The sequence below is a fragment of the Heterocephalus glaber genome, unplaced genomic scaffold (genome assembly GCF_053883595.1).
Source record: "Heterocephalus glaber isolate CG9 unplaced genomic scaffold, H.glaber_assembly_v1.0 deba00001497, whole genome shotgun sequence".
NCBI lineage: Eukaryota > Metazoa > Chordata > Mammalia > Rodentia > Bathyergidae > Heterocephalus > Heterocephalus glaber.
This window is the reverse complement of record NW_028258320.1, coordinates 73388124-73402045: the sequence shown is the minus strand read 5'-3', so window position 1 is coordinate 73402045 and position 13922 is coordinate 73388124. Positions and strand designations below refer to the sequence as shown.

At 51.8% G+C, this 13922-nt stretch overlaps 1 protein-coding gene across 1 annotated transcript; it reads left to right on the top strand.

Moving 5' to 3' along the window:
* The first annotated feature begins 368 nt into the window (after window positions 1–368).
* Dusp5 (dual specificity phosphatase 5) lies at window positions 369–13490 on the top strand. Its single transcript, XM_004838953.3, has 4 exons — window positions 369–889; window positions 5018–5166; window positions 9138–9357; window positions 12023–13490. The coding sequence occupies exons 1-4, from the start codon at window positions 511–513 to the stop codon at window positions 12427–12429; spliced, it is 1155 nt and encodes a 384-aa protein (XP_004839010.1). The 5' UTR covers window positions 369–510; the 3' UTR covers window positions 12430–13490.
* Window positions 13491–13922: the final 432 nt, after the last annotated feature.

The window sequence follows — 13922 nt, the reverse complement described above, 5'->3', positions numbered from 1 at the left end:
CGGAGGCGCAGCCCCCACCCAATTCCCAGCCTACGCCCACAAAACGGAAAACCGGAACACACGGCGCCGGCGCCGCCCCCTGGCCTGCTTCCTCCCCTTCCCGATCAGCGCCGGCCACCGCGGCCGAGTGGCATTCTCGACACCGCACCGGCAGGCCCGGGTGACGCTGAGTGAGACCGCGAGGGGACCAGAGGCGCCGTCCACTTCCTCCTTCGGGCTCTGAGTAACGCTCGCCCCGCCCCGCGCGCCCGCTCCTGCCCCGCCCCCGAGGGGCGTGGCACGCCGTGGGCGGGGCGACACCCATATTTGGCCTTATATGGGCAGCCACGTCACGGGCCGCACACTCATTCACATAAAACGCCGCGCTGCCGGCGGAATCCCCGGCTTCTGGGGCGACGAGTGGCCGGGCTGGGCGCCGAGCGTGCGGGGCGGGACGGAGCGCTGAGCGGCCCCTCCGGCGCCGGGCTCCGCCGGCCGGCTTCCGTGCGTGGCCCGCGGGCACCCGGCAGCATGAAGGTCACGTCGCTCGACGGGCGCCAGCTGCGCAAGATGCTCCGCAAGGAGGCGGCGGCGCGCTGCTTGGTGCTCGACTGCCGGCCCTACCTGGCGTTCGCCGCCTCGAGCGTGCGCGGCTCGCTCAACGTCAACCTGAACTCGGTGGTGCTGCGGCGGGCGCGGGGCGGCGCGGTGTCGGCGCGGTACGTGCTGCCCGACGAGGCGGCGCGCGCGCGGCTGCTGCAGGAGGGCGGCGGCGGCGTGGCGGCGGTGGTCGTGCTGGACCAGGGCAGCCGCCACTGGCAGAAGCTGCGCGAGGAGAGCGCCGCGCGCGTCGTGCTCACCTCGCTGCTCGCCTGCTTGCCCGCCGGCCCGCGGGTCTACTTCCTCAAAGGTGAGCGCCGGGCCGCCGGGACTCCCGGGCCCGGGATGCACCCCTGCGCGGGGAGGGGGCGCCCTCCGACGCTCGCACCGAGGAGAGTCGCTCCTCGCCGAGCCTGCGCGCCCGGAGTTGGCGCGCTCTTGGGAGGGCGTCGCGAGCGTCAGCGCCGGAGTTCCCCCCTCCCCAGCCTCGTTCCTCGAAAGCGTCTGCCGGTCAGTCTGTCCGCCAAGTCGGGTGGGGCCGGTTGGGCTCCTAGGGGTCCTCCTTAGCGCTCTGGGGTCCTTGGGCTCGTGCCGGGCGCGAACGTGACTCTAGGGTCACCACTGTCGCTGGGCGCAGGGCTCACAGCCCTCCTGACCTGGCGCGATCAGGTCAAAGCCCCTTTCCCCCAGGAGCTTGGCGCCGGGGTGTCCCCCTTCTCCCGCCTACAAAATCGCAGTGCCTGAGGCTGCTTCACCGCCCCCTTTTGCCTTTTTGACCTTTGCGAGACCCTCCCCTTCCTTTCTGTTTCCGTTTTATTGCTTTTTATTGTTTTTTTTCCAATCTCCTCCCCTCCTATGCCTTTCTCAAGCTCAATTTGCACCTGATAGCTTTCCCACCCCTTTCACTTCTCCCATCCGGGCTGGGATTATCCCCCGACGGGCCTGAGCTGGGTACTGCTTGGCCCGCGGTCAGCCTGAACCTAGGACAAGTGTGTAGAGAGGGCTTCTGTAGCCTCAGCCGCCACCAGGCTTGCCCATTTCACCTGCTGGGGAGGTAACTGGTTTCTCCTGGTGGGTGGGTGACAAACTCCACAGAGCCTTGATTCTGGTCACTTCCCATGACTCCTTCTGCCTCAAACGTCTGGGGTGAGACCTTAACCCACCCCCCACCCCCACCCCCGGCAGAGCCCGAGGCTGTAGCTAAAGTGATTCAGAACTCAGGTTCAGTGAGCTGGGAATTAGGACCCTGTTTGATGCCATGCAATTTGGGGAGTTTCACACACTGCAGGCCAGGATTATACTGGCTCGTGGGCAGCTTCCCTCCTATTAGCACCTCTTTCGGACTGTTCTTTGTTGATCCCTTTGGGGAGATAACAGAGCCTGCAGCCCCAGTCCCCAGGAGGTGGAAGGAAAGCCTTCTTCACCTCTCTGCAGGGGTCTCACAGGTGGGATTTTTGTCATTCTCCTCCTGTGATTTTGTCTCCTGTACTTAGCAATGCATAGGGGGAAAGCTTTTGCCTCCCCAGCAGCTTGAAAGATAAAAGGAAACCATTCCTGGGGCTGCCTGTGCCCCCACCCCTCTTCAGGGTTCCATGCTATCGGTTTGCAAATCATTGCCACAGGAAATAGGCAGCTCTGTAGACTCAGGAAAATTATATTAAATTTTGATAAACGAAGTAACACCTAGGTGAAAATTTGAACACTGTGCAATGAAAAGTGGGTCCTCCACACACCCTAGAACCCAGTTCCACTCCCCAGGGACAGCCACTTGCCATTTCTTGCTCATTCTCCGATAGTGTCCCACAGTGTCTTTAAAAATAATTGTATACCCTGTTCCGCACCCAGCTACCTCCTGGAGACTTGTCCACCCGAGCACACTGTCCCTTCCCTAGCGATGGGCCCAGGCGATGGCCGTAGGTTGCTTCGAGCCTTGCTCTTTGAGGCAGGATGATAGAAGCTATCTTCAGTCTTAGGTTCTTACATGTGCAGTGACTTATCTTTAGGTAAAATTGTGAGAATTGCTAGGTCAAAAGTTACATGCTTTTGAAATTACAGTAGAAATTGCTACCCTTACAACATTATTACAATTCAAACTGCTGTCACTGGAGAATCCCTTTATCTCCTTGTCTAACTCCTGTCCAGATGCAAGTTCAGGTTTTAACCTAGTGGCATTTAGATCTTGGGACAGTGCCTTTTACATGTTCCTTGATCCTCTTTCCAAACACTCACTAGAATGAGATGGTGATTCTTGAACTGCAGGGCCAGTGCTTATTTTTATATAGTGTGTGCACCACCTCTTCACAGGCCATTTGTTGGTGATTGAAAGCAGACTCACTCTGAGGAAGCTTGAAGCAGCTCTAAGAATGGCAATGAGAGTGAGGCACCAGAGAGGAATGTTCTGTCTCCACACCTCTGACAGGAGTGGGTAGACGATAGAGACCATCTAATCTCCTTCTGACCCCAGTTGAAAGAGGCAGGGCCCTGTTTATCTGTCCCTCAGCCACACTGAGGCTCTGTCTGCCAGCCTTATTTTGTCAACAGGCAGGCAAGATCCTGCCTACACCCACACCTCTTAATAGCCAGCTCTGCAGTGGTCTGTTTAAAAACTAGAGTTGAGATGGCCTGAAGGCTTCTCTTCCCCATGCCTCATCTCAAAAGTTTGGGAGGGCTTGGGCCCCTGTGACTCCAAATCCCCTCCCCTATCATTCATTTTTCCTGCTGGACCCCAAAGTGGTGCAGGCATGGATACGAGGAGCATATCCACTGACCAAGGAAGGTGTGAGTCGATGGAAGTGTGATGGAAGTGTTTGGCGTTCCTTCTGTTTCTTAGAAGGGAAGGAGACTATGGATACGGAGTGGAAGATTAAGCCACCAGAGCCTCCCCTCTGCCCCCTTGTGACCCTTGCAGCCAGGCCTCTTGTCCTCGTGACAGGAAACATGGTCACTGTGGAGCACCAGCAGCTCATCCGGGAAGGTGCAGCGTGCAGCGGGCTATTTGTTGGGGTGACCACAGGGGAGCATATACGAAATGGGGCGGAGGCAGTTCCAGTGAGCTGAGAGGAAGCAGTAATGGCAAGATGACTCATTCTAGGAATTGGGAGGGAGCTGGAGCCTGTCCTGTAATCCATTAACCATTTGTCAACTGCAGAGGTTTGGAAAAGCCAGCATGCCCTCCACTGAGGAGCTATCACAATATCAAAAGACAGAAGAAGAAAGATGACTTTTTTGGAAATGACATGATCTCAGAAAGAATATTTAATCGATGGTTTGACACCGAGTGAAATCTCTGGGCTGGCAGAGATAGGAGTGTCTTTGTTTGCTCTGCGTGGGAAGCAGTGGGTGGTCTGCAAGGCCAGGAACCTGGGAGACTGGCCTTAGGTTCTTCTGTGTGCACTGTCATACCTTTCAGTAAAACCATGAAAATTGCCAGATCAGGTTATGTGGATTTCATTTGCAAGCCCCTGGCTCTCCGAGGGTCCCCAGTCCAGTTTTTCATTTGATCCTTCAAAGGCTTATTATTTATATAGACACAGCTCTGTGGCTGAGCCACTTCTAACCTTTAAGTAGTCTATCTGGTGACGTTTAAATGTAACACTAGGATTCTTCCGTGCCGGGAGTTGAAAAATAGGTGTGGGGCCTGGGAGGGCAAAGGTCAGGAAGGGAGGATAATAAGAAGGGGTAGCTGGTCAGGAGGGGACAGATGTAGTTTTTACTTAGTGGGAGCTGAGAATTCAGTTCAGAAATCCTCATTCCTACCATTTGGTTTAGAAGGTAATTAACTTGATTGATGCCTCTAAATGGAACCTATAGAAGGGGTTGTTAGCAGTGTTCTCGGCACCATGGGAATGAGAAAGGCAAGGGTGTTTCACTGCCCAGAGTTGAAACTTCATGTGGGCCCCTTGAGAATAGAATGAAAGGTGTGGTACCATCCATAATTCTGCTTATGGCGGACTGGGCTGGGGGAGAATCAGTTTAGGAATCTCATAAATAAAAGAAACCTTGCAGAATCGCACCATCAATTTTAGATAAGCAAGAGAGAAAATCAGTTTTGTTTTCTGGGGAGACTTGGTTAATATTTGCCAGATGCTAGATAGTGTCTTTCACAGGTTAAGGTGCTGCTGATAGACGCAAAAAGTTAATCATTGGCTGTCATATCATGTACAGTACAAATTCCCTATGGTGAATGTTAGCGTTATGCATATTTAAAATGTACCAGTAAAATAAAAGACACCAAAAAAATCATTACCTAGGTGTGTGTAGCTCACTTCTATTCTAAAACTGGTGGTTTTGCTAAATTTTTAATATGACCAGAATTAATGTTCACTTAGCGTTTGGGGTTTGTTTTTTTTTCCTGTTCTACACAAGAGTATTTTCTGATTATCTGAGAAACCAGTGTTTACATGTGTCTCACTTTTTGCTTGTTCCTTTGTTTCTTTAGGGGGATATGAGACCTTCTATTCAGAATATCCCGAGTGTTGCGTGGACGTAAAGCCCATTTCACAAGAGAAGATCGAAAGTGAAAGAGCCCTCCGTAGCCAGTGTGGAAAACCAGTGCTAAGCATCAGCTACCGGCCAGCCTATGACCAGGTGTGTGGTTTTCAGCTCCTGTCTCCCCCCCTTTCTCCGCACCCTGACACCTCCTTTCCCTGCTCGGCAGCGGAGGTTCGTGCTTTGTGGACTAGGGTGCTGGCACCATCCTCTTGCTTTGAGAGCCTCTGTTGCTTGCCAACTCGAGTTCCCATCCAAGAATAAATGGGCATCCTTCCAGCAAACACGCTGACAAGAGCGAGCAAGCCACAGGATGCTCGATGTTTTCTGGAGAAGAGGGGAAGTGAAAAATACATTATTACTCACTGGCTTGGGAGGTTCAGAGAAGCTTCGAAATACAGGTTTAGGTTTCCTTGAAGGGGTTCCAGAACTGACTTTTAGGCTTCCTGTTCTTCTTTATAATTGCTCCTGGTTCAACCTTTATGCACACCAACCCTGTACCCATGACGGGGTGTCTTCTTGGTGTCTTTAACTGAGCCAGGGTTGGTGCTACAGGGAAACTCCTGTTTGGATGCCTTAGCAGGGCCCTGAGGGTTTCTGATGCAATCTGACATAAGAAATCAAGAAACACTAGGTGGCTTCATGGTTCTACTCACATGTGAGGGGTTTTTTTCCCTTCAAAAAATTGTGCTTTGTGTTAACTCAGGGTTACCTAGCACAGTACGGGAGGCTGGAGAAAAGGTGGATGAAATTCAGATCTGACAGAAACCAGAGCTCAAAACCCACTTTGCCATTTCAGAGGGGAGCAAAACTGCCATGGCTAGTGGTACGATTGATTTGCAGAGACGGGCAGCAAGCCCATGCCAGCTGTCGGCTCAGAACTCCCTCCTCTTAAGTCCCTGCTTTGGTTCCTTTCAGAACCTTGTTTCCCTCTGGCCTAGGGGTCTGACTTGGTGGGAGGAGCTTTTCAGATTTCCCTCAAAACTGAGAACATAGCCAAAGTCTAAGAAGGAGGGCTTATCTTCTTGATCCTGCCAAAAATGTCAGCTCCCTGCCTAGGCAGAGCTCTGCCCCTGGGGACAGACTTCTAAGTAAAACCAGGTTGACCTGGTCTTGAATAGGATCCTTGGTCAGGAAGCCAGGTGCCAGGGTTATGATTCTGTTTATTTTCCTTTATGAAAAAGATCTTCACCGTGTATTATGAACCCTTGGCTTTCCAGCCAAGAGCATCTGGCCTAGCTAGATTGCTGTTTTGTTTGTTTAGGTTGTATTTCTCCTCCATTTCTCAGAAAGTGAAAGAGAAACTAATTGGCAGTGTGTTGTGAAAGCACAGCAGGCAGGTAGGCCTTTCGCCAGGTGAGGGGTGGGGAGGTCTGGTGTGTCTTCAGGACTCCTGGGGAAGCCCCACGGGCTACTTCCTAGAAGCGCTTCTGAGTGAAGAGAAGCCAAGCAGGGCCAAGTTAACCTTTGGGGTTTCTGGAGACCTGGTGTGTCTTCCTCTGGAGTCTAAACGGAAGGCTCAGAAAGGGAGAGAAATGAAAGCTTCAGGGGCATGTTGGGCTAAGCTCGTGGTGAAGTTGGGTCAGATCCCAGGCCTGGTGTGTCACTGTGTTCCAGGCACTCAGGAAAGGCGGAGATCAGGGCCAGCTGTCCAGCCTGTTCCTCTGAGGGGGAGGCTGTTGGCCCCATTGATGGGGATCTGTAGCTGCTCAGGGGCTGAGTGAGACTGGACTTGGCTCTCTGACCCATTTCTCCCACCTCTGCTGTATTCTGGTTTCTTTTTTTTTTGGTACTGGGGGTCGAACTCAGGACCTTTTGCTTGCGAGGCAGGCTCCGGAACCACTGAGCTAAACCCCGGCCCTGCGTTCTGGTTTCTGACCAGTGGGGAGCTGGGCCCAGGGAGTGGGTCTTCTGAGGCCAGCACCAGACTTCTGGGATCAGCTGGCCTCTGTACCTGCCCTGTGTCTTCCCCAGACAGAAAGCGGGTGTTATGTTTGTTTATTCTTCAGCCTCGGATGAAAATGATAGCTACATAATCTGCCAGGTTTTAATGCATCTATTATCTCATTTATGTCTTACCAGTTATCCTAAGAGGATAGGTATTATTATTCCCAGTTTACAAATAAGGTTCAGAGGTCAACAAAGCTGCCCAAGGTCAAATCAGGTAGGAAGAGTGGGGCTGGGAACTGACCAAGAGCTGTCATCTCTGATGCTCAAGTCCAGATTCCTTTTTCATTTCTTTTTGGTTTGTTGGTGGTGGTGAGTTTGATTTTGTTTGGTTTGTTTTGTTTGAGACGAGGTCTCGCTATGTAGTTCAGGCTGGCCTTGATCTCACTGTGTAGCCCAGGCAGACCTCAAACTCTCAACCTCTTGGCCATCCTCCTGCAGCAGTCTCCTGAGTGCCGGAAGTAGAGGCGTGCACCGCCACACCTGGCTGAGGTCCAGGTTCCTAACCTTGGCCCCCATAGAACCACTGGGAAGCTGCTTGGTAGGTCTGGGATGGGAGCTGAGAGATGTCAGATGGAAAGAGAAGATTATCTTTTATATGAAATACTTGATTTCCCCTACTGATCGCTGTTGAAATGCACTCGGATAATGCCTTGCAGCTCATTTTAAGCAGTCAGATTTGGATTTCAATCCCAGCTGTAACCCTGCCTAGCTCTGCCAAGGGATGTTGTTTAATACCATGTGAGCCTCAAGTCACCCACATGTAAAATGGGAATAATGTTATCTACCTCACAGATTGGTTGTGAAATTAATACAGTATCAGTACCTCTAATGCAGTGGTAGCGAACGTATGGCATGCATGCTGCAGCTGGCTGTTTGTTATCATTGAAAGCTCCAAAAGCTTCGCCCTCACTGCTCTAAAGTGTTAAGTCTGGATGCTGGCCCCTGTCGATGCTAATTAAAAACACTAGTTGTTGTTATTATTTACCTTATGTAAAATTCCTTTTAACTTGCCTATAACTTTCTTCTAAGTGGCTGAACTGGCTTTTGCTGAAACACTTGTCAGGGAAGAAAGAGCAAACACCAGGTGCTGGGTAGATTGAGGATTGCCTGTTGCTGACCCCCGTCACATGTTCCTTTCCCTGGGTGTTTCCTTTCCACTCTTATCCCGAGAAAGGAAGTAGACAGGAAACGGAAGGATGGGTGTGGGAAAGGCTCCCACCAACAGCGACTGTCCCCCCAGCCCAGTGTTTCCTCTGAATCTCCAGGGGCTCCTGCCGTTCCCACTGCCACTGGTTTTTCTTGGCACCCAAGACCGCTGTAAATACTGAGTCCAGCTAGCTGGTGGTTCTCTTCAGCTTCACACCGAGGTGCTAGCCTCTGGTTCTCCCTTAGTCTAGATCCTCCTAAGTAGACGCCCAGTGTGTGGGTGACATGTAAGCCTCTCTCAGAATACCAGTGCCCGTGTGAAGGTCAGGGGTGGGGGAATCCCCATGCTGTGGTCTAACAGCTTTTCTTAGTCTACAGATTCTGGGTAGGTTGTAGTTATTTGCACTTCTAAGAAGCATACTCTGGGGGAGGACGCATGACTTACCATCTCTAAAACTGGGTTATCTTAGGATCAGCAGTGCCTCAGGATCTGTGAAGTAGCAGATGTCTGGGTATGAAGCAGGGAGCCTGCCTTGGCAAACTCACCTTCACTGTGTCTCTAGAGAAGCCAAGGCTGCCCTGGGTTCCAACGCTGGCCCTGGGGCTCTCAGGACAGCTCCACTTGAACTTGGGCCTTTCAGTTCCCCCATCACGCCTCACCACCTCTTTCCCCCAGCACAGGAAGGCTGCTGGCAATTCCTGCCTCCTCGATATGTGCAAAAAAACGAAACTCTGGGCCATGTGCGTTTTGCTGTCACTGAGTCACAAGGCAGTCACGCAGGGTAGAGAGTTTGCCAGGATGGAGGTTTCACCCATGCTCTTGGCTGAACTGCCCTGGCTCTGAACTCTCTCTACCTGGAAACCAGAAAGGGAACCTCCCACCTTAAAAAACAAATAGGTCAGAGTTGTTTTTTTTCTTCTCCCAAATGAGCAAGCTAATCCAGTATTTCCTGGTCGTTTGTCCTTGTTTCCAGGGCAGCCCAGTTGAAATCCTTCCCTTCCTCTACCTTGGAAGTGCCTATCATGCATCCAAGTGCGAGTTCTTCGCCAACCTGCACATCACGGCCCTGCTGAATGTCTCCCGACGCACCTCTGAGGCCTGTACCACCCACCTACACTACAAATGGATCCCCGTGGAAGACAGCCACACAGCTGACATCAGCTCCCACTTTCAGGAAGCAATAGACTTCATTGGTAGGTTCGGCCGTCTCCCCTCCCTGATGCCGGGAGCCCCCTCGGGGCACACAGTTTGGCTTTTGAGGTCCTGGTGGAGGCTGTGTTCTGTGAAAGAAAAGTGTCTTGCGTAGGTACCCACCAAAGCACAGATGCAGCCACCCAAAGGCAGAGGGGGAACTTGAGTTCCTATTAATAGGAGCTTGAATTTGCAAGATAAATGAATTAATATAATTTGATGGCAGTACTCCACGCCGCTCTTGTTACTGTTTCTAGCTGCGCAGGAGCAGAGTGTGTCTGTGTGTACTGCTCCACATGAGGAATGCAGGGGGAGGAACCTCCCTAACTGTGCTTCTATGTAGGTTGGGGTATTTTTAAAAGCAAACAGAAGGATGGAGAGAGAGAGCACTACTTACGCACTGAGCCTCAAGGGCCCCGCAGCTATCCACAGTTTTGGCAAATGGCTTTGGAGGCAATTTGTTTTGCATTTTCAGCTAATTTTGGATTAAAGATAGCTTTTGACTCAAGCTCTATGCTTTGCACATAGAAAATTTGGCATCTGTGCGTCCCTTCCCCATTCGTAGGAGGCAGTTGTTGTTACTCCATCGAACAGGGTCAGACATGAGGCCTTGGCTTCCGGTCACCTGCCTGGCAAGGGCTCTGACCTCAGGGTGTCCAGGTCCTCAGGTTGCCATCGGACATCTCTCCACTCCCTCCATCCCCATTCCTGGGGGCTGGCCTCACTTTCTTTCTTTATTTTTTTTGTCTCAAATTTGCAAATAGCACTCCCAGCCTTGTGGCTGCTCCTCCCATTTCAGAAGTCTTCTTCCTCTTTGGCTGTGTAGTTGTTGGAATTGAGACAGGATTTTCCTGTTTCGGACTCCAGGGGATGTCAGAGGGGAAAAGGCAGGTGTTAGGCACAGAAGTAATGACCTAGTGCAGGTAGTGATTAAAGGGCCCTCCTAGCCATGTGGTAGGTCCTGTGCTCACTGCACATTTCTGCTCCACGGAAATCTTGACAAGAAACTTGGCAGAGCCAAAAGGCCAAGCCTGTCCTCCTTGTCCCCTTCAGCCTCTGGGCTAGATGATCTGTTGGAGCCTCAGAGGCCACCAGAATGATGGGCTCCAGGTGGGAAGCCCTGGACTTACCCTTGCTGTCCCTGGGAAGGCCTTGCCCTTCTCAGCCTGTTGTTTAATTACCTAGCTAGCTACTGCATGAGGTCACAAAACCTGTCCCCATCCGGTTCTCAGAGCCATCCCTCCCCTTCCTGTGTGTTGTGCCTATGTTTGTGTACACAGTCGCACAAACCCACAGTGTTTCAAAAGCATAGGGTGCGTTTTTCCAGATGCCCTGCCCTGCAGTGGAGGAGGGCAGAGGGCCCTGTGCTGAAATGAGCACTGGCCCCTTCCCAAGGGAAGGCGGGTCCCTGAGGTGCAGAGGGTTACAGGCCCTTTGTACTCAGAGTGGTGCTAGGCCTGCTAAAGGCTGCACTCCAGAGGAAGCCAAACAGGAGCAATGGAAAAGAAGAAGTCTGCCTGTAATCCTAGAGACTTGGGTCTCCTCTTTGAACCAATTTACAGGCAATTTTGGCTGCAGGTTGGGGGGGTATTCGTATTGAATTGAGTGCCACTGATGAGCCACCTTGGGTGTCCTCTGGGTTTTTGTTTAGATGAGGACTCTGTGAGGTCCTCCCTTTCCCTTTAGAAATTAGATTCATTTGCAAACTTCTTGAACTTGGAGCAGGTGGGTGGAGGGTGGAAGGAGGGCTGACTTTCCCCCCTTCAAAATCTTTGCTTTTTTCCATATTGTAGGCTAACAGAGTGCCAACTGCATCTGACTTCCTGTGATGGAAGTGTTTCCTCATCAGCAAGAGAGGGAGTTGTAAAGAGTATTTCTTGTGGTTTTGATTTGCTGTGTATTCACCTTTCACCCCTTCCCATTTTTAACAGTTGGTTTTGTTTTGCTGGGAGGGGTAGAACAAGAAAGGAGGGGCCCCCTTTTTGTCATACTGAGCTAAAGAATGCTAACTGCTGGTGGCAGCTTTTATAGCAGTTACTCCCATTGTTGAGCAAGATGGAGTTTGCAAAAGCCATTTGTGTGTATCACCCATCCAGTGAGTGTCACTTAGCCAGGGCTGTAATTAGCAGCTGGACATTATTTATCAAATGCTTGGTGGTGAGAACCCTGGGGACTGAGCTGAGCACCCGTCCTGGCACAGCAAGACAGGGTGCCCAGGGAGACCGGAAGTGCTCTCTCTACCAGGGTGGGGCTAGGTCATCACTGTTAGAATCAAACCTAAAGAAGCAGGGATTTCTGTCAGCCTCTGAGCCTGGGATACTCTCAGAAAAATGTGCCTACCTAATTCAGATTTGCATACGATTTCAAGGATTTCCCAATGCCATCTTGAGCCTCATCAGTGGAACTCATTAAGCTGCACTCCCAGACTGGGCGTGGTGGCCCAGTCCTGTAATCCTAGCACTCTGAGAGGCTAAGAGGATCGCAAGAGGACAGGCATTAGTGGGACCCCAAAAGCTTTGTCCTCACCAAGGGATGCTAAGTACTGGCAAATCCAGTAGGACCATAACTCCTGCACGGGCATGGTGCCACCTCAATGTCCGACTGTTGTATCTGCCATTGGCCTCAGATCCCAGTCTGAACTCACTCCCACTCGTTTCTTCCTTTCAGACTGTGTCAGGGAAAAGGGAGGCAAGGTCCTGGTCCACTGTGAGGCCGGGGTCTCCCGGTCACCCACCATCTGCATGGCTTACCTCATGAAGACCAAGCAGTTCCGCCTGAAGGAGGCCTTCGATTACATCAAGCAGAGGAGGAGCGTGATCTCACCCAACTTCGGCTTCATGGGCCAGCTCCTCCAGTATGAATCTGAGATCCTGCCTTCCACGCCCAACCCCCAGCCTCCCTCCTGCCAAGGGGAGGCCTCGGGCTCCTCATTTATAGACCACTTACAGGCTCTGAGCCCTGATGCGCAGGGTACTTACTGCGCATTCCCTACCTCGGTGCTGGCACCAGTGCCCACCCTCTCGACGGTCACGGAGCTCCACAGGAGTCCTGTGGCCACAGCCACATCCTGCTGAGACTCGGATGGGGTGCCGGGCCAGCCCGAGAGCAACTGTGATCTTGTCGAAGTTTGTGGACATTTCATTCCTGTGCAGTGCTGAAGACCTCTCTTTGTCACACCCCGGTGAGACGGTGAGTGGTCCCCAGGCTTGCGGCACAGAGGGACTTCAGACTGACCTCGAGGACAGGTCCTTGGGACGGAAGGAAGGCCAAGCCATTAGGGCAGCATGAGGTGTGCGCACTACTGTACTTCCAGAGCCCCTGCCCTCTCAGGACCGCCCAGTCCTAGCACCTCAAAGTTCGCCTTTTCATTTCAAGCGTAAGGCAATAAATACCTGCAGCAACATGGGGGAGAGAAGTTGCTGGACTAGGAGAAAAGGCAGTTACAAAGCCAATTTGTCTTGAAGGAAGCACAATTTCCACCTTACTTTTTGAACTTTGGCAGTCTCCGTGTCTGTCTTCGTTGCTTTAGGGCGTAAGCTGATCCCTGCCTTGTCGGGAAAGTAACCCTGTTGGGTTTGTAGGGACACAATGTCTATGCCACTTTGAACCCTGAAATGTTTCGAAGATTGCTTTTGGGCCCAGTGGAGGCAATTGATTGAAGTAGCCAGATGTTGACTCTTCTGGGTGTCTTTTTCGCTGTGGGTTCTTCCCTGACCTTGGGCTTTGGCATGATTCTTTGTCATACTTGAACCTCTCTTCAGAGCAACTCTAGTGTCATTTGCAAAGTTTTCAGACCATTGGCCTGAAATCACCTCTGAAGTGGTGGCAGGGTACCTGCAGAAGAGTGTTGTGGGTCAGCGGCACTGAAAAGCCACTCTTCAGCCTGCTGTGTCCCTCTCTGTGCTTCTGTCTCCTCTTGTGACACGTGTTTGCTCCCTGCCCCTGGGGTTGTCCTCGAGCTACTGACTTCTGGGATATACGGATTTTGCAGTGTGGTACTTCTTTTCGGTCTAGTTTATTTCTCCAGGGGAAAAGGCAATAATTTCCTAAAACCCATGTGAATGTGAAGAAAAGCGGTATGTTGCTGGGTTTTGTTGGGTTTTTTTATAGTGCAAAATAAAAATAGATAAAAGCACTTCTCCGTGTAGTTGGTGAATTGGGGTGATGTAGGGATACCTTGGGATGGAGGCTCAACCCACTTACTGGCTTTCATTTCCAGATGACAGGGTGGGGATGGTGGATGTGCAGTTGGTGTGAAGCTGCCCGTCTGCTCACCAGTCAGTCATCTTAGCCCGGACATACGTGGAATGCCGCTCTCCGGCTAAGGGGCTTCCTGAAGCCAGAGAAGTTCCCGGACATCTGCCCTGCACGGGCTAGTCAGAGTATTGCCCATTCTGGGCTCTTCATTCTCGAGAATCACACCAAGGCAGACTTGGGCTTGAACCTTAGATGCCTCACCTGTGAAACAGGCTGAGCCAAGATAAATGAACCCCAAGGTCCCGGAAGCCCTGTGGCCATGGAGATGATTCGAACTAGGTGAAGGTTCAGCTTACGGGCCTGTCCCCGA